Source organism: Colias eurytheme, chromosome 14 (assembly GCF_061535395.1).
Source record: "Colias eurytheme isolate Ceu_HAF_F1 chromosome 14, ilColEury1 Martin Lab GWU primary, whole genome shotgun sequence".
Lineage (NCBI taxonomy): Eukaryota > Metazoa > Arthropoda > Insecta > Lepidoptera > Pieridae > Colias > Colias eurytheme.
The window spans coordinates 6,576,418-6,599,470 of record NC_142993.1 but is presented as its reverse complement, the minus strand read 5'-3'; the positions used below and the strand labels follow the sequence as shown (position 1 = coordinate 6,599,470).

General features: G+C 34.7%; 6 protein-coding genes across 7 annotated transcripts; 1 reads left to right on the top strand and 5 right to left on the bottom strand.

Moving 5' to 3' along the window:
- Window positions 1–274: 274 nt before the first annotated feature.
- On the bottom strand, window positions 275–1,267 carry LOC149902952 (uncharacterized). The gene is made up of 2 exons (XM_090109161.1): window positions 1,232–1,267; window positions 275–1,135 (listed from the first exon to the last, which is right to left on the bottom strand). The coding sequence occupies exons 1-2, from the start codon at window positions 1,241–1,243 to the stop codon at window positions 326–328; spliced, it is 822 nt and encodes a 273-aa protein (XP_089965287.1). The 5' UTR covers window positions 1,244–1,267; the 3' UTR covers window positions 275–325.
- Window positions 1,268–4,932: 3,665 nt separating this feature from the next.
- LOC149902951 (uncharacterized) lies at window positions 4,933–6,007 on the top strand. Its single transcript, XM_090109155.1, has 2 exons — window positions 4,933–5,089; window positions 5,172–6,007. Exons 1-2 carry the CDS (start codon window positions 5,078–5,080, stop codon window positions 5,880–5,882), a joined length of 723 nt encoding a protein of 240 aa, XP_089965281.1. The 5' UTR covers window positions 4,933–5,077; the 3' UTR covers window positions 5,883–6,007.
- A 1,491-nt stretch (window positions 6,008–7,498) lies between these two features.
- Window positions 7,499–8,394, bottom strand: LOC149902950 (uncharacterized). The gene is made up of 2 exons (XM_090109156.1): window positions 8,364–8,394; window positions 7,499–8,225 (listed from the first exon to the last, which is right to left on the bottom strand). The coding sequence occupies exons 1-2, from the start codon at window positions 8,373–8,375 to the stop codon at window positions 7,575–7,577; spliced, it is 663 nt and encodes a 220-aa protein (XP_089965282.1). The 5' UTR covers window positions 8,376–8,394; the 3' UTR covers window positions 7,499–7,574.
- A 2,801-nt stretch (window positions 8,395–11,195) lies between these two features.
- LOC149902949 (uncharacterized) lies at window positions 11,196–12,066 on the bottom strand. The gene is made up of 2 exons (XM_090109158.1): window positions 12,037–12,066; window positions 11,196–11,889 (listed from the first exon to the last, which is right to left on the bottom strand). The coding sequence occupies exons 1-2, from the start codon at window positions 12,046–12,048 to the stop codon at window positions 11,293–11,295; spliced, it is 609 nt and encodes a 202-aa protein (XP_089965284.1). The 5' UTR covers window positions 12,049–12,066; the 3' UTR covers window positions 11,196–11,292.
- A 3,434-nt stretch (window positions 12,067–15,500) lies between these two features.
- On the bottom strand, window positions 15,501–16,589 carry LOC149902948 (uncharacterized). Its single transcript, XM_090109159.1, has 2 exons — window positions 16,513–16,589; window positions 15,501–16,167 (listed from the first exon to the last, which is right to left on the bottom strand). The coding sequence occupies exons 1-2, from the start codon at window positions 16,522–16,524 to the stop codon at window positions 15,583–15,585; spliced, it is 597 nt and encodes a 198-aa protein (XP_089965285.1). The 5' UTR covers window positions 16,525–16,589; the 3' UTR covers window positions 15,501–15,582.
- A 3,675-nt stretch (window positions 16,590–20,264) lies between these two features.
- On the bottom strand, window positions 20,265–22,777 carry LOC149902947 (uncharacterized). 2 transcript variants are annotated; one of them, XM_090109160.1, is made up of 2 exons: window positions 21,291–21,585; window positions 20,265–20,972 (listed from the first exon to the last, which is right to left on the bottom strand). In XM_090109160.1, the coding sequence occupies exons 1-2, from the start codon at window positions 21,300–21,302 to the stop codon at window positions 20,424–20,426; spliced, it is 561 nt and encodes a 186-aa protein (XP_089965286.1). In that variant the 5' UTR covers window positions 21,303–21,585; the 3' UTR covers window positions 20,265–20,423. The 2 variants fall into 2 exon arrangements, 1 of the variants encoding a protein (XP_089965286.1); XR_016457438.1 differs by lacking the exon at window positions 21,291–21,585 and adding an exon at window positions 22,571–22,777 and having other exon boundaries at window positions 20,837–20,972.
- Between the last annotated feature and the right edge of the window lie 276 nt (window positions 22,778–23,053).

Sequence of the window (23,053 nt, the reverse complement as noted above, 5' to 3'; positions counted from 1 at the left end):
TAAATATGTACCTTAAACATACGGAATAGGTACCTAGTTCGTATCATTATCACTTTATCAAAACTAAACAGAGAAATGATAAGTATTTATTTTAAGTAGGTAATTATTCGTAATAAATATTAAAACAATAGTAGTTATTTATTGGGTCCATGGTAGTTACTAAGGTAATTGTTTTAATAGTAAGTCTAAACATATTTCTATGTTATATATTATTTTACGACCATTTTGTTGATTTATTTGAGAAAAGAAAAGTCAAACTTAGATTTTAGAACGATTTTTATTTTTCAATTATTTACATAATAAGTTAACAACAGCATGACTTAAATTACCAAGCGTAGTTGGCGCCGTGAGCGTTGTAGGAGATGTGGGAGACGGCGGGGGCAGCAGAGTACGCCACAGATGATCTGAGGACGGGAGCGGCGGCGGCGTAGGTGGAGTACGCGGGGGCGGCGGCGTAGCCAGAGTACGCGGGAGCGGCGTAAGTGGAGTACGCGGAGTAGGCGGGAGCGGCCGCGGAGTAGGTGGAGTAGGCGGGAGCGGCCGCGGAGTAGGTGGAGTAGGCGGGGGCGGCGTAGGTGCGGGAGTAGGCGGCCACGGGGGCGGCGGCGTAGGTGCGGGAGTAGGCGGCCACGGGAGCGGGAGCGACGATAGCCCTAGCGCCGTGCGCGGTCTGGCTGGAGTAGGAAGAGTAGGACGACACGGCGGGGGCTATGGTGCGGCTCACGGCGACGGCGGGCGCGGCGTGCACAGCGACGGCGGGAGCGGCGGCGGCGTACGTGGAGTAGGCGGGGGCAGCGGCGTAGGTGGCCACGGGAGAGCCGTGCGCGGTGGTGGAGGAGTAGGAAGAGTAAGAGGTGGCGGCGGGCGCGATGGTGCGGCTCACGGCGACGGCGGGCGCGGCGTGCACGGCGACGGCTGGGGCGGCGTGCACGGAGACCGCTGGGGCGGCGTAGGCGGTGTGGATGGCGGGCGCGGCGGCGTAGGTGGCGATGGGCGCGGCGTGAGCGGTCTGTGTGGAGTAGGACGACACAGAGGACACGGCGGGCGCGTAGGCGTGGCTGCTGTAGGCCACTGGGGCGGCTGCCAACAGGCCGCTGCCGTGGGCGACGCCCAAAGCGCAAAGAGCGACGATAAACTGCAAATGTAAAAAATAAAAAAAATGTTTTAGTATTTTTCACCCATCAATTATCATAAAATCATTTAATTAAAAATTTATTATTTTAATACACACCTTAGCGTACATGTTTGTTGTATTAAAATTCGGAACGGAATAATTTCTGTAAAAAGCGCTACAGTTTTTATACAGAAAACATTCACAAGTGATCGGGCGAAACCACTTTCATTGCCAAGGTTAGCAGCTTTTCAGAGGGTACGATAGGTACTGTCTTATTGTCATTCTACTTTCATTTTGTTTATGTTTATTTCATCACAATAATTATCTGGATAAGTATTACGAGATATTATTACCTACACAGTCTTAATCTTATTATATCACTTGAATTTAAAATAAAATGAGTGTCTATTTATGAGACAGGGAGAGGATTAAGTGGGCAACCTGTTTATTAAAGTAATATGTATTTCCATATCTAAAGCTATCATAATATTTTAAATAGCGCATAGAGCGCTGATTTTAATATTAATAAAATTTGTTAGAATTTAAATACGTATGTTAAACAAAAAATATTGGTACTGTTGAATTACGATTTTTTTATACAACATACAAGTCATCAATATAAATAATGAAAATTTTAAAATAGGTAGGATATTTATTTTTTTGCTGGGTACATGACGGTCATATTATGTAACGTAATTGAATTTCATACTAATAATAAATATTAATTTATAAGTAGAGTATTAACTCTACTTACGAACACCAGTTGAAATTTATTAATAAAATAAATTATATATATTTATATAAATTTATAAAGAATAGAAAAAAAATCGATCACGAGGCGGGACTCGAACCCGCATCCTTTCGCGCCATATATAATATTTAGGTATGTAAATTATTCACAATAGCTAGGAGTAAATTAAAAAAATTTGGAAAATCCAAAAGTGCACGCCTCATATTTTTTTTTAATAAATATTTATTAATTATTATTTTTGTTTATTTAATAACAATTAAACCACATCGAATCAGACCCTGAAAAATGAAAGGGTTCTATTCCTGAGCATACTCAAGCGTAAGAGAAAAAAAAGACTCGATTAGTAAAGTATTTCGGTCGCTATCGTGTTAACAAGAAAAAGGATCCGCACATAAAGACACACGGACGTCCAAGACAGAACTTTTTTAAACTGTTTTTTAACTAGTTTAAATAACAAAAATGACATCAAAAATATCATGAACGTTAAAAATAGTGTTTTTTCTTAATATGTGTGTGTATGTATTATCTTACAAGTGCAATGTATGATACATAAAGACATTTTAAGTTTGAAAAATCAGATGTTTTGCGCGAAGTGACAGTAGTACCCACCTCAACGCTTCGCTTATGAGGCGTGCAATATGTAAATATTTTTCAGAATGACCGATACAAAATAAGAACTACCTATAGAAACTTATAGATAAGTAAATGAGACATAAATTATTTTTTAATTGTAACGCCTGAAGCGATAGATGAATCATGAAAGTATTCTTCATAACCTTAAATATAATTTGATTTGATGTGCCAACATAAATTTTATAAAAGATGCTTTTAGAATAACTTTTGCTTATTTATAAAATCATCATGAGCTACAAAACTGAAATTTTATGCGATAATTCTATTGCATACGTGTGTCGTTAGATACCTAACGACACACGTACCTATGTGAAGACATGGGTAAAATTATTGTAGTATGTACATAATATTTCTATCAAAATTGGAGTTATAGCAAGAATGCCAATATAAATATTTATTGAATTTAAAAGATATATTTACCAAAAAAACACATTTCTTAAAGTTTTGCTGGCATATCTGATGCATATTATTTTAATTAGTCATTGCTAGAATTTACGGGCTGTTTGCAATAATTTATTGAATTGGATTCTTTAAGTTTATTATAACTGTAACTATTACAAGTCGATGTAATATAATTACATAAGCCTTGTATAATATTTTGGCGTTTATCTTTTAAATTAATGAACCAATCTTAACAATTACCTACATACGTTTCCTGCATTGAAGTAAATGTATGTTAATCAGATCTTACAGTACGTAACTGAGGAACACACGTTTAAAAATTTGACGAATAAAGTTTTTTTTATGTGAATTCTCCCTTTACATTTAAAAAAATGCATTGATTAAATTCTAGAGTTATAAAACTTTGTATAGAATTAGCATTATTAGACTATTTCGTACGTTTAAGAAAAATATGTATTGTAATGTAAAAATTAATCGTTATCAATAATTAATCAACTCCAAACGCTATAATTGAAAAATACTAACATTTTGTTGAAAAATACATACTAACCTACTTACTTGAAAAATAAAAAATATGATACAAAGCAGACCTTATATTCTTTTAAATATTCTTATGCTAGAAGAATGGCTATGTTTAAAACACATTTTATGGTATTGAGAGAGCAGGGGCTAACAAGTTCGTTAATATTTCATAAGACAAAGCCTAGTTGCAGAGAATCTAATATTTTACGAGTCATAACTTCACGTCTTGCTGAGTTTATATTTTATGCCATGTTAAGGTTTTATTATGCCATTTTATATGATGAAATAAAAAGGTTCTAAGAAGTTTAAATTGAAATAATTCAGACATAGGTAACAGTGTAATCGTCAAAACTTGTCGGGGTCAAATAATAAATAAAATGTTACATTAATGAAATGAGAATTTTAAATGCAAAGTTGAAATTGTAATCATAGTGCTAACATAAAAAATACATAATATAAAAAATGTTGCGTTTGCCTTAAATGCGGTCTACTTACATATTCATTTTTTTAATAAATTGTATGAATAGTTTTATTATTTTATATAAAATACCTAATAAAATGTAAAAATAATACTTGTTCTATCTCTATCAGTACTAATTACGTTTATTTCCTCTATGCAAATAAATTTTCAAATACATATTGTTTTCTACCATGTAACTTATTTAATCAATAAATATTTGATTTAATCTACTATTGATTGATTATTGAAGACGAGTTCGATATAGGGCTTTTTTAAATGCCCGTATTTTAATGTCATAGAGTAAGAAACGCAAACTTATAGACGCCACACCTAGGCACTAGTAGATACGTTGATACCATAGTATAAATACTATGTAGATACGATAGATTTCCCAATACTATCCCTAACACTTGAATCGTGTTGCCATACTTAAAAGGGATTTGGGGTTATTTGCAAAGGGATTGTTTGCTTTCTATTCGCCCTTCTTTTCTTTTAACTTTTACTGAGTTAAACTTTAGTAGTTTTTGCGATGGTCTCTGTTGTTTGTTGAAAAAAAAAACTTAGGTACATATTCATGAGGATTTAAATTATACAGTTACAAATTGCAATAACTATCTGAACATTCATTTGCATAAAATTTACAAATAAACATGTCAATTTCGTTATTTGGTTTACTAAGCTTAAATGCTTTATTTAGGATTATTTAAAATTTAATTACATTTAATATAATACACACAATTAAGCAGTGTGATTGCATTGCTTCTCTATAATATTCTTTGAGAAATATTAAACAGGATATCAATAACAATAACTTCTAACAAGCTAAATACAATTTAGACACAAAAAGGGAACGCATATTATTTGTAATTCAAATGATTGTGTCGTAGCCAACGATTATAAGCGTTATTTCGATAAAGTAGTATCTAGTACACATATTAATAGGAGACTGGGTGTAGCTTTGCCCTGACATTGTTACAGTTGTATGTAGGTACAGGATTTTATTAGAGAATTGATACTATTTTCTTACCAAAGTAATCCTTATTGCATGTCGCGAACTATTATTTTTCGATATCAAAAGTTGCACCACATATTGCACAAAACTTATCTTAGGATTGGGTACCAGTTTGTTCACAGTAGTATATAAGTGAATGCATGTGCTTTTGAAGTCACTAAGTAACATTAACTCAACCCTAACATGTATACTAAGGTATTATTACACAGAATACTTGAATATGTTTTTTTTTGACCGTGGCTTGTCAAATTTCTAACCTCTTGTCTAATGTTTTCAGGTGATAACTTTCCTTTGCGCCGTGGGCATCGCGTCCGCTGGCAACTTATTGCACGGAGCCCCCGCCGTCGCTTACAGCGCTCCAGCCACATCCGTATCGTACACCACACAGACGACCACATCCCACGGTGGACCAGTCGCCACCTATGCCGCTGCTCCCGTTGCCACATACGCCGCTGCCCCAGTGGCCACTTACGCTGCCGCTCCAGTTGCCACTTACGCTGCTGCCCCAGTAGCGACATACGCCAGAACTTACGCCGCGCCAGCCGTGTCTTACGCCGCCCCAGCTGTGTCCACTTACGCCGCGCCCGCTAGTGTTTCTTACCAATCAGTGTCGACCCACACGTCCCCCGTGGCTGTAGCCGCTCCCGTAAGAGCGTACGCCGCTCCCGTGGTCAGAACTTATGCTGCCGCCGCTCCCGTGTACGCCAGGACTTATGCAGCTGCCGCCCCCGTCATCACCAGGACTTACGCCGCCGCACCCGTTGTAGCTAGGACATACGCTGCTCCCGCCTATGCCGCGTATGCCGCTCCCGTAGCCCGCGTCGCCCCATCCGTATCTTACGCTTCCGTGGCGACCCACGCTGCCCCCGTGGCCACTTACGCCGCGGCTCCCGCTTACGCCACTTACGCAGCCGCAGCGCCCGCCTACGCTTCATACGCAGCTCCGGCTATCTCCTACGGTGGAGCCTACGGTGGCCACGGCTGGTAAACAACCAAAGCATTTTATTTCTGTACATAACTATCTAATCATTAGAACGTAATATAAAGAACTATTGACTGTAATTGTAATAATAATGAGAAAAAAATTATTAATAAAGCGAAGTTGAAATTAAAGCACACTTTTTTCTTGTTCCTTTACCTATATCAACATACGTATAGATTAGTTCACATGCAAAAGTCATCAGTCACTTTTGTACAGCATTGTTTACTATAAGTTATAATTTTTTTTTTATGAAACGATTTGCATTGCTATTAATGAAGTAAATGTCACTATGCATATCTATTGCACAAGTATCTAATGTAGTAACTTAGGTTTTAACTATCACTATAGGTTTGTTATGTTTAACTATGTATATTATACATCTTTTTGGTTTTATCTATAGGTATAGCAATGGGGTACCTACTTAGGTCATAGAAATATAACTTTGATAGAAACAATACTATACAAAACTGACGCCTTCCCGGCGAATCTAAAAATAAAAAGCAAACTTGTAATAAAGCAGAATTGCGGAAAATAAAACTCTTGGCACCGACAGATCTGGCTTAACAAAAGACTACAAATGACGACGAATCCATTGTTGTTTTAACTTTTACACACACTCTTATATCTATAATATTGTGTATAGCGACTAAGGAAACTAGAAACAGTTTTATAAATGTTAAGGAAAATTGAAGTGCTCTTTATCATATTTTTTACAAAGTGAGATAAGGCGCCAGAAGTCTACCAGTTAATTCAGTGTTTTCGATAAGCATCGATAATAATTAATAATTTCGATTAATTATTTATCGAAATAAAACCACTGAGCCATTAATTGCTTTCATAAAGTTGCAGGCGTATGCAAACAAACAAGTTTCCCTACCTACTATAAAATAAATATGATATAATTTCAGTATCAACACATTACCGAGTTTCACAGATCATACCAAAATTATTTTTTTCAAAATTAATGAGTTTAAATGGTGTTATAAATTGAGGGAAGAATAGAAAAACTCGGGGGTTCGAGAACAGATGAGCCTACAGGAAATAAATTGAATTTTCAATTTCTCTGCCCTTCTTGTTAACATTACAACTGCTTGATAGGTGAAGGAAAACATTGTAATGAAACCGACATGTCGAAGAATCAAAAGATCCACGACATATGTCATCTGCAAACCTGCACTTGGCCAGCGTGGTGGATTATAGCATGTGATGAGGCTCGTGTCCCAGAAGTGGGAATATGGTCTTATGATGATGCTACATGTTATAATCTGTTACATATAAAATAACTATAATGTTTATGAATGGCATGCCGCATGGTGTGCCTAAAATGGTTTGAATTAATAAGGATATACAATACATTGCAACTATTTAATGACCCATTCACATTAATACCTAGTATTTTTGAAGGAATGGTCTCGAGTCTCGACCAGTGTGATGAATTATTTGAATAAAGACCGACGAAGTATTTAGTGGTTTTTCATAAAAATATTATCTATTACAGTATAACTCACTGATTAAAATCGGAGTGAACTCCTTAAAACAAATTTAAGTTTAATTTGAAATGAGCTCTCTATACTTAGCGTCTATTACGGCGATAGTTTTGAAACAAAAAAAATATATGTACATATATTTAATTTAAATAATTTATTTTTGTATTTATCATTTTAATAATTTATTGTAGGTCGTTATATCTTTGGTCGATTACCATCCGTAGTTAACGCCCACACCGGAGTAGGAGACGTGGGAAACAGCTGGAGCCGCAGAGTAAGTGATGGCAGACTTGACAACTGGAGCGGCGGCGTAAGCTACGGCAGGGGCGGAGTGGTAAGTGGCGATACCAGGGGCAGCGATCGTCTTAGCGACGACGGGAGCGGCAGCGTAGCTGGCCACGGCGGGAGCAGAGGCGGCGTACACAGCGGGAGCGGCGGCGGCGTACACAGCGGGCGCGGCGTGAGCGTAGTGCGCGACAACGGGAGATGACACAGTCTTGGAGCTCGACACGGAGGAGTAGGAGACGGCGGGAGCTACGGACTTGGTGATGGTGGCGACGGGAGCGGTGTGGTAGGTGGAGTAAGCTGGGACAGCGTGGTACGCGGAGTACGCGGGTGCGGCGTAAGATGCTACGGCGGGTGCGGCGTAAGTCTTAGTCACGACAGGGCTGGAGTAAGCCACTGTCTTGGCGAGCACTGGGCCAGCGGCGTAAGCTGCGACGGGGGCAGCAGCGTACGCGGCGACCGGGGCAGCGTGGGACGTGTAGGAGACGGACGAGACGGGCGCGCTGTAGGCGAGTGGAGCGGCGTGCAGCAGGTTGCCGGCGGAGGCGATGCCCGCGGCGCACAGGAAGATTAAGACCTGAAAGAAATAATAAGTTCTAATTTCATGGTGAATACACATCATACTAAAATTAAAGCGACGATAATTGTTTCATAAAATTATTTTGTAGATATATTATAAAACTATAATCTATGAATAAAGATATGAGGAACACACCTTGGTGTACATGTTTAATTGATCCGCTGTTGTCAATGGAATACTTTCGGAAGCGATCGCGTGTGCTTTTATAAGTGTAAGTCTGAACAACTACCACCATTCACGGCTCGCGCTCATCGCCGCCAGCGTCGTCAATGTCAAGGCGGATCACCGCCTAAAAGTCAAGTTAAATAATTCAGCCATGATATTTGCTCGTATTAATTAATAGCAATAAAGTTTGTAATACATAACTAATTAATAAGGTTGTTACATTTAAATTGATAAGTAACACTGAATTTCAAATTTTTCTTCTGTACGGCCAAAATGTGTTATTTATAAAATATAAAAATAATAATAATATATAAATAAAGATAGTATCTTCGTGAAAGGATCATTCTCATGTTCTCAGATAATTTTCGATTCGACTAAATCACAAAATGCAGTAACAAAAGTTCTTATATGTAGAGACTATTTATTATATTGGCAAGTTGTTAGTCATGAAGAAATTAACAATTGAGAAATATTCTTAACGCTTGTAACTGTTAACAAAAAGAACTTGCATTTTAAAGGTTTTTTTTTATATTTAAAGCGATACGAATACAGACAATAAGTTTTAAAAGAGCGAGGTGGTTTTTAATTTTTTGTAGATTGTTTTAAATCTAGTTATAAAGTTAAAACTAGGATGAAATCTATGTCTTATATTATGTAATTACAAGTCATAGTTTACAACCCTAGTATAAAAACTACAATAGTTGTGACTTGTGATTAAGTTAAAATGATTACAGCATAATATTTGTTTACATAATAATATGTAGCAAGGTTTTAACTGATGTCCGTATCATGTAATTGCATTAATTTTAAGATGAACAATATCCCTCTCTTTCTATTTCTTCTCTTCTCCCTTTATGTATTATTATAATTCTGAACTAGACCTCAACTTCCTTCAGCTATTTTCAATATCAGACAATTTTATTTTTCATAATTTTTGTGCAACTTGTATAATCTACAAAGCCGTTTCTCACTATGATTTGTAGACGCCGTAGGCCCTATAGGTTTACAGCGTAACAACCACAGATCACAGAAACGTAGTTCAACATATTTACTAATCTTTCCTTTAGGATTATTTATTAAACCTATCTCCTGAAATCGAACACTGTCGCAAATTTGTGAACTGCTTATAATTTAAAACATTGTTTCATGAACCTAATGCTGTCATAATCCTATTCACACGATTAAATCACAGTGTCGTGTTAAATATTTACGAATACTAGATATCTTATAGGTTATCCTAATGGCATTTAAAACTTTATAGTAACAGATACCTTCAGGGAGTCACGAGTTCACATGTATCTTATTCGCTAGACAAATGACTACCGGTGCTACCGCTGGATGCACATAGAAACATAAAAAAGGAGTTCATATTATCTTTAATTTCACTGCATATTACTAACTGGTTAAAATGACTGTGCCTAGTACAATAAATGTATTTTCTTAATGCCAACTAACTTGGATTGTAATTAAACTGAAAAGTATTAACAATTCGTCGATTAGGCAGTTTAAGAGATCGCAGATTGATCTAACTAGGATCAATCAGGTCGTTGTTAAAAGGTTGGCAACTTATGTAGCTGTGGTATTATACTTATTTTTATAAGCATGTCTAGGTATATTTTAGTCAGTGTCCATATTATTTAAAGACGTGAAAAAGCCCTGTTTCGTCTATTCAGTACATTCTTCCTAATTTTCTTGGCGTCTCTAGAGTAATAATGTTATTCTTTTCAATATATTCTCAGATAAGCAAGGGCCTAAATATTTGAATTATATGTTAAAAAATAAAAATATTATAAGGTGTGAGTAATCACTACATAGTATAAAACAAAGTCGCATTCTCTGTCCCTATTTCCCTATGTCCCTATGTCCCTTTGTACGCTTAAATCTTTGAAACTACACAACGGATTTTGATGCGGTTTTTTTTAATAGATAGAGTGATTCAAGAGGAAGGTTTATATGTATAATAACATCCATTAAATAGTGGAGAAGTACTGTTATTTTTGAGGTTTCTAATGTGATGTCGTAAATAATTACATTTTTTCCGCTTACATTGCAAACGCAGGCTGAACCCTACGAGTTTTATCAAAATAATGTACTAAGTATTGTACACATTGAAAAGGTCTACAGAAAAGTCCGCGATGGCATATGTCTATCTCTTATGGATTACCCACAATAACTTTTTTTTGTCATTTACTTTTTACGTCAAATAATGGCTAATTTTCGAAGCGATTTAAACCAATACGGCATTAATCCATAACCAATTAAATACCTTGAATACATTGTTCATTTAATATAGATCTATATGGCCCTTTACACCGTATGATTTAAGTGAATATTTTCGAAGATATTACAGATTTAAAAATTGCGGGACGTACCGTTTGCAGCGGTACCGGCCGGCCGGGCCGCTATGTTTTTTTAAACAACGTTAAAAGTTTTTCTGTAGTGTATTTAGTATCAGCATTGCACCCGTGCGAAGCCGGGGCGGGTCGCTAGTTCATAATAATAGGTTCTCAAGTCGGTTGGTAATGACTTCTACTGAAACGAATTGTACTTAAAATATTATTATACCTACTTAAAAGTTTTGGTTTCATAAGAAATTAAAGTTTTTTTTTTATAAAATCTCGGATGTTGTTGATTTCTTAAAATAGGTAGCTATTTCACACAACTCTCAACTATCCATTATATTCGAAGATTTTAGTTAGTTGCACCTAGGAGAAAATATGATTTTTTTCAAGAAATTTGGGATTTAATGGGTCTCTTTTCTGTTGTTGTTTGTTAATGAAAATATTTAAATGAAAGATAGAGTAATTTTTATATTGTTTTATTTTTGTAAAACAACATTAATAATTTAATATTATTATATTATATTATATACATGACTTCTCTATGCATCTTTGGTTGATTACCATCCGTAGCTGGCGCCCAATCCGGAGTAGGAGACGTGAGAGACGGCGGGGGCGGCGGAGTAAGTGATGGCGGACTTGACCACGGGAGCCGCGGCGTAATGTGCTACAGCGGGGCCGGAGTGGTAAGTCGCTACAGGAGAGGTGTGGTAAGCTACGGCGGGAGCGGCGGCGGCGTACACAGCGGGCGCGGCATGAGCGTAGTGCGCGACAACGGGAGATGACACAGTCTTGGAGCTCGACACGGAGGAGTAGGAGACGGCGGGAGCCACGGACTTGGTGATGGTGGCGACGGGAGCGGTGTGGTAGGTGGAGTAGGCTGGGACAGCGTGGTACGCGGAGTATGCAGGTGCGGCGTAAGATGCTACGGCGGGTGCGGCGTAAGTCTTAGTCACGACAGGGCTGGAGTAAGCCACGGTTTTGGCGAGGACTGGGCCAGCGGCGTAAGTTGCGACGGGGGCAGCGGCGTATGTGGCAACCGGGCTACCGTGGGACGAGTAGGAGACGGAGGAGACGGGCGCGCTGTAGGCGAGTGGAGCGGCGTGCAGCAGGTTGCCGGCGGAGGCGATGCCCGCAGCGCACAGGAAGATTATGACCTAAAAAAGATTAATTTGTTACATAACATCTCTTACGTTAAATTAATAAAATATTATAAAAATGAAAACTGAATTGATCTATTGAAAAAGTAATAATCTTTACAGGATAAGTATACAGGCTGCAAAATTGCAACATAATTATAATACCTTGGAGTACATGTTTGATTGTTCCGATCTCGAAGTTCGAATGTTTTTTTGATCGGTAGCTGATGCTTATATATGGCCCAACAAAACTGGTAGCCGCAATGTGTTTCACGAACATCGCCGCGAGATACAGTTTCAATGCCAAGGTTGTACTCCGCCCATTATAGTGATAAATCTTCTTTGTTAAGTTTAAGTAATAAAGGAACAGTGAACATGAATATTTAGATATGGAGTTCCAAATATAGATAAGGAAGTTTTTGCTCTAGGTTTTAATTAGTTTTCAGTGATATAGTAATAATTCACCACACAACGTAAGTTTGTACCTCTATACGAATACAATATAATATCTATTTGTATCTTTTTCTTAAAAAGTATATCGTTTTTATCACAATAAGCGTATTTTTCTAAAAATATTTTCACCCATTCTTACCTGACTTTTAATTTTGGCAGCAATGATGCCAAAATTAAAAACAAGCAGATTTTATGCATAATGCAACATGATCCTTAATACTAAGGACAACCAGCATGACACAACTAGTATGGTAATTTAGCATTAGGAAATAAGCTTCCGGTGATGCTTACTATATTATTAATTTTAAAGATAAGCCGAGAAATAACAAATACCTAATATATTTTTGAAATCTGTGCAATCAATTTAAATATACAGTAGTGTCTTTACAAATAAAATAATAAAAAATGGCTACGAAATATTTTTAAGCACTCTATAATAAAAAAAATAAGGAGAAAATCAATACAAAATAATGTGCATACATTATCCCAATACTTACCTATTTAATGGAAAAATTAATGGTTGATAAAGGTACTTATGATAACGAGACATAAACGATGCAAATAACGTTCCTTAGGAATTCTACACATGTAGAATGTGTTGAAATATAAAACACATAAATAATAATGTCACAGGTTTAATAACATTGCAGTCAAAATACAGCCTATGTCGTAAGAGCTAACAAGGCTAGCTGAAATGGTTTAGTTTTAGCAAAATTATCTTATATATTAGTGCAATTTGTTAGTAAAATTTCGTTTGAAATCTTTATTACGTGGTAATAAAGTATTGCTCATCGCGGAATGAGTCAGGATCGAGGTTACACAGTACAGGGTTGATTTCAGTAAAATTATATAAAAGTTACTTTGATACTTTTGCAACAATACAATTGTGAGATAATTATTTATAATATTAGTTACATCCTGAGTTCTAGGAATCTCAATTATTTGCTTTAAATATAATATTCAAACGTAATAGGTACTAGAACAAAAATCTCTTCTTGGTAACGGTATAAACACACGTTGCTGACTAGATAGGTCTTGAGTATCTTGATTTTGATTTTTTATAACACCACCAGGATCCATGCAAGGAATAAGTTGTCTCAAGCTTAGCACACTAAGGCGGTCAAGGTGGTTAGGCTTTCTTATTAATTAGTTTATGTAATAAAGTTGGAATCTTCTCTTATATATAAAAATGAATCGCAAAATGTGTTGGTAAGCGCATAACTCGAGAACGGCTGAACCGATTTCGATAATTCTTTTTTTATTATATTCCTTGAAGTACGAGGATGGTTTTTATGTAGAGAAAACGTAAATATGTACCACGGGCGAAGCCGGGGCGGACCGCTAGTTGTAAATAAAATCAAGGAGTATTCCCATGGGAATTATTGTTTTATCGCTGTGAAAAGTAGTCTCTATCACACTCTGGATTCAATTCTATAGACAAAATAAAACCACAAAATCGCTATATTGCAACGTGAAACAAAGATAAACAAACACTTTTGCATTTATAATATTACTAGCGGTCCGCCCCGGCTTCGCCCGTGGTACATGTTTACGTTTTCTCTACATAAGAACCATCCTCGTACTTCCAGGAATATAATAAAAAAAGAATTATCGAAATCGGTTCAGCCGTTCTCGAGTTATGCGCAACACATTTTGCGATTCATTTTTATATAAGATTAGTAGCTAAGTAAGGAAGTAAGGATCATGATAAGGATAACATTTTTATGTATCATATAAAAAACGATGACATGAATTTGGTATAAATAAACTCAATAATGTTTATTACTGCGTTTCTTTCACAATTGCTGTTAATTGTTTTATATAACATTACTTTGGTGGTTTAATTACTACAGTATGCATTTGTGACATTAAAAATAAATGAGGCATTGTCAATTATTGTAACTGACATCATTTCTTTGTTAAATTACTATAAATCTCAAAATTAAATTATTAAGTAAAAATCACATAATATCGTAATCACATGCACATAGATATTATTATGTAATCTTATCAAAGTGTGGGTACTTGGTAATTTAACTATTAGATAAATGATTTTTTTTTCATTTAAGTTGAAATAATAATATATTATAAACTTCTGGCTCTTTTTATGTATTTTGTGTGATTTTGTGAAACGAAATTTCAATTGATAAATGTATTTAGTTTAATCATGAAGTAATAATTAAAAGCGTAATTGATGTAGAAATTAGGATGCAGTTACGTAAAACTTTGAATATTTATTTTCTACGTAACAATAATATTATGCTTTTTGTCATGAATAGGAGCTTTGCGGTATTCTTGCAATTATTAGTCTAGGAGAAAGAAACGAAATAACTAAGTATGAAGGTACAACGTTTTTCAAAATATTATTGATATTTATCATATAATAAAAACTAGTTGTATTTATCATCTAGTATTTATCATATAGGTATGTTTACTTTAAAATAATTAAACTTATATTAAAAACTTTTTTCTAGAGAATAGCATATATTTTTACCAACGTATCGACATTGAGATTTTCATCGCTCATTATTTTCATGTTATAAAGCGGAGATAGTAATCAGAGCAGACTGTGATTACTATCGTGAAATAAACATTTAATTACTATGATTCATCAAAACGACCTTAAAGCTTATTACATTAAAATCAATGTTTTATTCATCACTCATAAAACGTTACTCAAGTAGCGTAACGGTGATAATATTACATCGTAATATAAACCTTATATTAATGAGAGTATGAAAATGTAAGGAATCTTCTCAATTCAAGTTGGATCAATTTTTCAATAGGGAAATATGTAAATTAATTTTTATAATATAATAGTCAAATTTACGATATGAAATAGTATTTAAATATCATAAACGAATGTTGGTTTTTGATCTGACCTAATTTCAGATTAGAGCTTTTTCCTACAACTGGTTGTAGAAATTTCTTAAAATACATACAAAACATAAAGGGTGTATAATTTTGCTTATAACTTATAAAGTAGTTTAAGGTTACGTGATAATATTTAATACTTATAAATGAATTGCATAACGGTGGAAAATGTCAAGTACACTATGTGAGATAGTGTAAATTTATCCTTAAGTTATTTTATTTATGAGCTTTGAAAAATAGTAACCAGATTATTTTACTATTTTACAGTTATTGGTAAGAATCGGAAATAAAACGGTGGCAAGTAGATTTTACGATTTATTTTACATAGTAAAAAATAAATATCCAAAATCATTATAAGAACTAATTTTGTGCAGTTTCAATTGATCACCAGCCGTAGTTGTGGGACAGGCCGCTGTATGACACGTGAGATACAGCTGGGGCAGCAGAGTATGAGACGGATTTGTATACTGGGCCAGCGGCGTAGGCTACGGGAGCGGCGTGGGCAGCGTAAGTCGCGACGGGAGCAGCATGGGCAGCGTAAGTGGCGACGGGAGCAGCGTGGGCAGCGTAAGTCGCGACGGGAGCGGCGTGGGCAGCGTAAGACAAAGGTGAAGAGTACGCTACGGATGGGGCGTACGCGGCAACGGGAGCAGCGGAGTAAGCGACTGGGGCATATGACTTAGCGATGAGTGGAGATCCGTGGGAGGTGTGGGAGGAGTAAGAAGACACGGAGGAAACTGCGGGTGCGACGGTCTTAACTACAGCGGGGGCGGCGTATGTGGAGTACGCGGGCGCGGAGTACGCCAATGATGGGGCGGCGTAGGACAGAGCTGGTGCGTAGCTCTTGTACACGGGGGATGCTGCGTACGAGAGAGGAGCCGACGCGTACGCGGCTACTGGAGCGGCGTATGAGGCGCCGTACAGGCCACCGGCGCGAGCTGTCGCTACTGCGCAAAGGAGGACGATGAACTGTAAAAAAAATACACAATTAAAAATTTCCCCTATGATTTGTTAAGTAATCGACCATTATTTAAAATCTTAAGACCATTATTTTAAACTTATAATTGATATCGATGATTTTGTATTAATTGACCACGAAAACTTTCTTAAAGTCAAGTGGGAAATTTTATTTATTTAATATTTTTATAAAATAAAAAACAATATTAAATAATTTTATTAAATTAAAATTCAATTGTGCTCAACAAAAAAAAATCTATTGTAAAACTATTTAGAAAAAAAAACAGAAAAGCTTCTTATTAGTCACTGGTCACAATTAACATCATATTAGAGCTTCTATTAAAATGTGCTCCGTACCTTAGCTGCCATTTTGTTATATTAAATCCACTACTGCAAGTGATACATTCTAAGTTGCGTGGTTCACTTATATAGTATTGAAGTTAGACATCCCCATGCGTTAGGCATACGTCATCAACCCTGACCATGGTTATGTATGAAATTTTATTGGCCTTCTCGCAATTATAAGCGGACGTTACATGTGTGCTTAATAAAATGTAATTATTCGAATAGAATGTCTTAAATTTATTTATTTTATGATTTATATAGTGGTAAACGGTTTATAGGAATTATATTTTAACTCAAAAAAACTGCTAGTAATGAGACAAAATACTCTGGATTAAAATCTAATATTAAACATTCAAAAGTTTAATATTTTCAGATAATACCAAAATATATTAAATTTCGGATTTTTTATTAAATTTATAGAGCCATAAATCGTTTATAGTTCTTTAAAATTTCATCAATCATAAAAGTATTATAAATCCTCAAGAATCCTTGCACTCATTTCAAATAAATTTTCTTAATCAGTGGACTGGATGATGAATCTCCTTTGATGTAATCGACAAAGCAATTAAAGGAATAATAAACTCTTTGTTTTAAAACACAATGAATAGAGTGAGTCAATTAATTGAAATGATATTACTTTATTGGTGTTCATTTACCTGAATGGTAAACATGGGTTGTAATTGGTGAGATTCAAGCATTTAAGAAACCAATTGGCAAAAGGTGTAATAGATTCATAAATAATATTTATATTGAGTATTTAAAAGTGCTTATAAAATATGTTATTAGTGAATGTTATAAGTTTAAATTTGTATGCAGTTAGCGCCTAGTAAGTATTCAATATCAAATTAAAACGTACATATACGTAGAGAAAGACGCATTTTATAAAGCTTCTTGATAAAATTTTAAAAGCTCTATAATATTAGCCTTTCATAAAGAATAATACTTATTCATAATTATTGTTCCATGCACCTATCTCTTTATTTATCTTTAGTGTTTATATAACATAATACACATTTATTACATACGAATGTTCCTTACCTACATTAAATATTGCGAGATAAATGACAATAGCTACCTAACGTATCCCATAAACACGCCCAGATTTTGAAAGTTCAAGAATTTCCTTATACGAGATAAATTTATTTGGTATGTGCCCTGAATTGTATGCAACATAATAGGTACATTGTAAGCAAATATCATTGCATATGTTGCGGTGACTTTGTTTAAACTAAATTGATTAAGGTGATATGATATTATAGCGTGGTTTAAGTTTCATTTGGTTGTAAGGAAAAACAATTTTAAGCTTAAGATTTTAAGAGATATCGTTAGAGATCTAGATAGTGCTTTTATTGAACTGTAATCCTAGATTAAGCTACATCGTTGAAACACAATTGTATTAGTGTTATCAGTTGATATTAGGGTTCTAATAGTTCAATTATTTTGTTGATTTTGTTATTGTTATTGACTTTATCGATATGAAAAAAAATGTTAGTCAATGAACTAGATACATTTGTGAACATTATTGAGTCAATATTTTTGTATGTTTCAAATTGAAACAATAAGACTTATTATTTATCAAAGATTATGTTAGTCATGATCGACAATGCTTTAAAAATAGAATTGAACAATAAATTCACTTATTTCAAGCATGTGTTGGAGTTAATTAAATCGAAGTGTACCTGCGCAGACATCTGTTAATTGTAATGAATGTTAATTCTTTTGTCATTTTAAGGATTAAACTGAAGCCTCTATTGTGAAACTTAATCATCTATAGTACATTAATTGTAGGGTCAACTCATCTAATTCTGTGACAAAACAGAATATGAAAAAAAAAACAGGTTAAACTTTATAAATTTTATTTTTATTTTTAATAGGAACATTAATCAATCTTCTATTTATCAAATGGAGCAAGTGTAATCTTAACACATATGAATTAACTCAGCGTAAAATGAGCTTAATCAAACCGCGATGACTTGTCTAATTCTGTGACAATCACCATAATTCGGTGATAGTACTTCTCTAATTCTGTTATAACCGAATTAAGTGAGTATTTATTATTTTTTAACACAAAAGTAAAAAAAAATACAATTAATAAAAAATATAAACATATTTAAAGTAATAATTATGTATTTATTTATCAATGAGAAATTATCAAAAGAGGGGAACCATAAAAAATTAATATTGGACTTTATAATTGTTTGTGTGAACAGTGTACAGACTCATTTTTGACTGCAGAATATTTTGAATTGCGGATGTCAGCGTTGTTTCATTATATTTTCTATTTTTATTTTTGTCTTCCTCCATGCTGTCTAAAATAAAATAAAATAACTCACTTAATTATGTGATAAAAAAAATAACGGACTTTTTTAAAATGCTTGAAAGCGATCCTACTTTTAAACCTGAGTAAAAATAAATATTTTCTGACTTAAACGACTAACGTATACGTACTAAAAACAATTATTTATACACGAATTGAAAATAATAAAAATTTGCTTGGTTAATTCGGTGACACTGTTTTGAGTTGCAATCTTGAAAATCGTTAACTTTTTGAACCCAGGAAATAAGGTATTATGCAAAAACAAATGAAAAATTACTAAAACCTGTATCGGTATCAACAAGAATATGTTTTTAACAATTATTTGTCAAAGTATCATGAACTTACACTCACCTTTTCTATTTAAAATTAATTAAATAATGACAGCACATTTGCACGCTACCGGTGAAACGTCAAACATGGCGGGCGCAGTGACAAATCCCGTGATTGTTACTATCTCACCCGCACGATTTTAACAAAAATTTGTACACGAAAAGAAGCTTTATTACCATACTATAGGGTTAATTTTAATGTATTGGATTTTACTCCTATAACGCTGTAAAAGAGTCCAAACGTTGTATCTCCGAATTAAGTGAGTCACATAATTAGGTGAGTTTACCCTACACCTTCCAATAAGTACTTTATGCACTGCCAACATTGGAAATTAGTGGCCAATTCCCGTTCGATTAATTAGGCGCGTGGCTCCAATTCTAAATAGTAGGTATGTCACATTGTACCTAAATTTGTTTAGCAATTCAGTCGAACGGGTCAATCGTGCAACAAACCTAAATAGAGTACAACCTACCGGTAGAACCATTATGTCACCGACCTTTGTTACTCTAACATGTTTGACAATTGAAATTCGCAAAGATGTGCTCTATATACCATGTGCAAACTAAACACTACTTTAAGTCTATAATTATAAAGTCTCAATTTGAACGACTGCTAGGATGTGTGGCAAGAGTCCTCAGTGGTGGGTAAATTACAACCAAAACTGGTCATGAAGCTTATGTTGTTACGTTTTTACTTATAGATGGCGTAAGATTATTGATAGTCTACCTGTCAGTATTGCTCGGTAACTCTTCAATTATTTATTGTAAATTATTCTTGCTTTTTGTTGGGACGCGAGGACACACGAGTAGATGTTGGTAAACGGTCTACAAGCCAGTTGCCGGTCAACAATACCAGATGTTTTTTGTTAGTATCAACAATAATACAAATTGTTTGAAAGAAGCCAACATAATATTCTATATACAACGCATTTTATTAACTTGGATCAGTTTGCTCTGAATTGATCTAATTAAATTTTCTCAGAAATTATTTTGTGAAATTTAGAACATAGTTACTAACATGAAAACTCATATTTGATAATTACGGTAGCAAAATTACATTTAAAGACCTATTCATCTTTGACCAAAAGCGGTGTTAATAAACATATTAGGTTCGTAATTATAGCATAAATGGAAACACTAATTATAATTATAAGAGTTTTATTTCAAAGGCAACAAGCATAAATAAACAAGCTTAACATAGCAGAAATATAATTTAACCTTAATTAAGAAGTCAGTCGCGCGTACCATAATAATAATTTAATGTCTTAATATTTTGTTTACCAGGCGTAGTTCGTTCCTAGACCACTAAAAGTCATATGGGATACTAGGGGAGCCTCAGAGTAAGTGATTGTTGTCTTCAAATGTTGATCTTGGACGAATGGGCCGTGGGAGTACGTTGCCAGCCCTGATGAGGATGTTTTTGTCAAAACTGGAATACCGTTGCTGTGTGTGTAAATAGGGGTTGAGTAAGTTTTAGTTACAAGGGGAGTAGCAACCGAATATGTGCCAGGATTATAGTAGATTGGAGAGTGGATAGGTGAGGAATATACGGTAGGGTACGTGTGCAATAGACCTCCATTACTGGTAACATGCGTGTCATAGTTGTGGACTGTGTACGGTGATGTTATAGATTTGGAGTAAGTGCTTCTTTGCGACCCGTCTTGATTATTTTCTTTCACTTCGTTCGTGGTTTCGTAAATGGGAGCTGGTGATTTTGCTGGATCGTTGATGGATGAATAGACGGATGATACAGCTGGTGCTGATGAATATGATGTGTTGATAGTTCCTGCTGTAGCCGCAGCTATGCAGGACAATATGGTTACAATCTGGAATAGAAAATTCAATATATAAACTGTAGTAGCTGTTAACTCACTCAACTATCAATCAATACTTTATCGTTTAATGCTACTATATTTTAAGACGTGTTAAAGTTAGTTGCCGTCTCGTTAAAAATTTGCATAAGAAGATTGATGAATTGTTTAAAACATAGACGAATTATAGTCAACGTGCTAAAATTTAACAACTGAAAACAAAGTAAGTACCTATTGCATAAATAAAACTGTCTTTAGCTCTACAAATATTGTCCTTATTATTTTGTACCGCCACAAACTATGTACTATCAATAATTTATAGTTTTAATTTACCTTAATCATCATTATGCGTTTTCGTTTCCAAAAATTCAGAACTGAATGACAATGATATTCTTTCCACTGGCTTTTTATACGAGCATATGGAATTAATCGTTCCTGTCATTAAATTATTTCACGAGGCAATGATACATCACAGGCAAACCTGTATTGTCCTTAAACTATTACCTTTGGCTCGGTTTATTTCCAAAAAAGAAAAGCGGTTATGGTGTCAATATTGGCATGCATTATGGGTGTGACCTTGACTGTTAACATTCTGAATTTACTGGTTTGCTTGTGGTGTATGCTTTCGACTTCATTCAGTATTAATCACGAATGCAGCGGAATTTTCCCTGCACTCGACCGTATAAGTTTAATTTAAAAGATAATTTATCTTTGTTTTTGAAATATTTTTTATTGGACTAAGATTTTAAAAATAAGTATTACACGACTTTTTTATGTTTAATATAGTGGAAACATTCAATGCAAAAATTTTCAAATAAATTAACACTTAGATAAAATACATTTAAATAACACATTTAAATAAAAATATATCTACTGGTAATCTTTTTATGTTATATAGTTAACTGTTTAATAGTTTTAAGGATAAACATTTGAGTGCACAATCGGTCAACCAAGATACAGAATGTGATCGATTTTTAAAAAAGTTTCGCTCTGGCAAAGCACCACACTTATTGCGGCTTATCACGGCTTTGCAGACTTAAAACGCACCCACTATGCCTTGATTAAGGAAATTATTTATTTTTCAACATGAACTCGGGCAAATACTATACAATTAATTTTTTCCTTCTAAATCTAAAATATCCTATATAATAGTTTTGGTAGAATTTGACATTAGCAAGCTATTACGCATTCTTATGGGTAATGCATGCTATGTTAAGCATTAAAAACAAAATAACCAGTTTTAAGAATCAAGAAACAATAGCCGGTATTGCAAAATAGTGACCAAATCAAATGTTCTGTTTGTACTAACTGGTCTGCCAATGAAACGCCTATATTATTAGCATCAGTTAACAAAACGTATGTAGGCGTAACCTAAATTGTACATTTGTAAGTAATAGTTCCTATTTTAGGATAGCTCGATGTCTAAGAAACTAGGTTTTAACCTGTAATACTGCGTTTGTGTTAGAACATTTGAAGGCAATCCTCTGAGATGGTGAATGAAAAACAATCGATGCTTGGACGAGAATTGACAAGAAAAATAAACGTTTGTATGCAATTTTCAGTACTTAAGTACATTGCGTTAATAATTTCTTATCATATATCAATATACATACCTATTATATAGGCGTCTCAGGTGGTTTATAACCTTGTGTTAGTTATCAATAGGTTTTAATCAAAATCTGTCAGCGCTTTAATAAATATAGGCATATTCATTCATGGTGAATAGATAATATTATATGAAGTATCAATTTAGCCATGCCGATGCAAACATTATCGAAAATATTGACAAAAGAGAATGGTAACCTGTCAAGCGCGTTATAGGTAACTTATGAACTGTCAGTAATATTTGCATCTGTGTATCTTACGGTTTACTTATACATATATGAGATATCGTTGATTAGATAAATCAGTTAATCCATTGAAATTTTTTTTAATTTTTCCCCCCCCAAACATCAAAAAAATAAAATTGCGTCCTCTAAAAAACGCAACCCCAAATGTAACTTTTCAATGGACTAAGTTAGATGTGGTTAGATACAGATTTTTACGGTTGTGAATGTGGATGACACTAATAGCCATATTTAACTGAAGTATTTGCA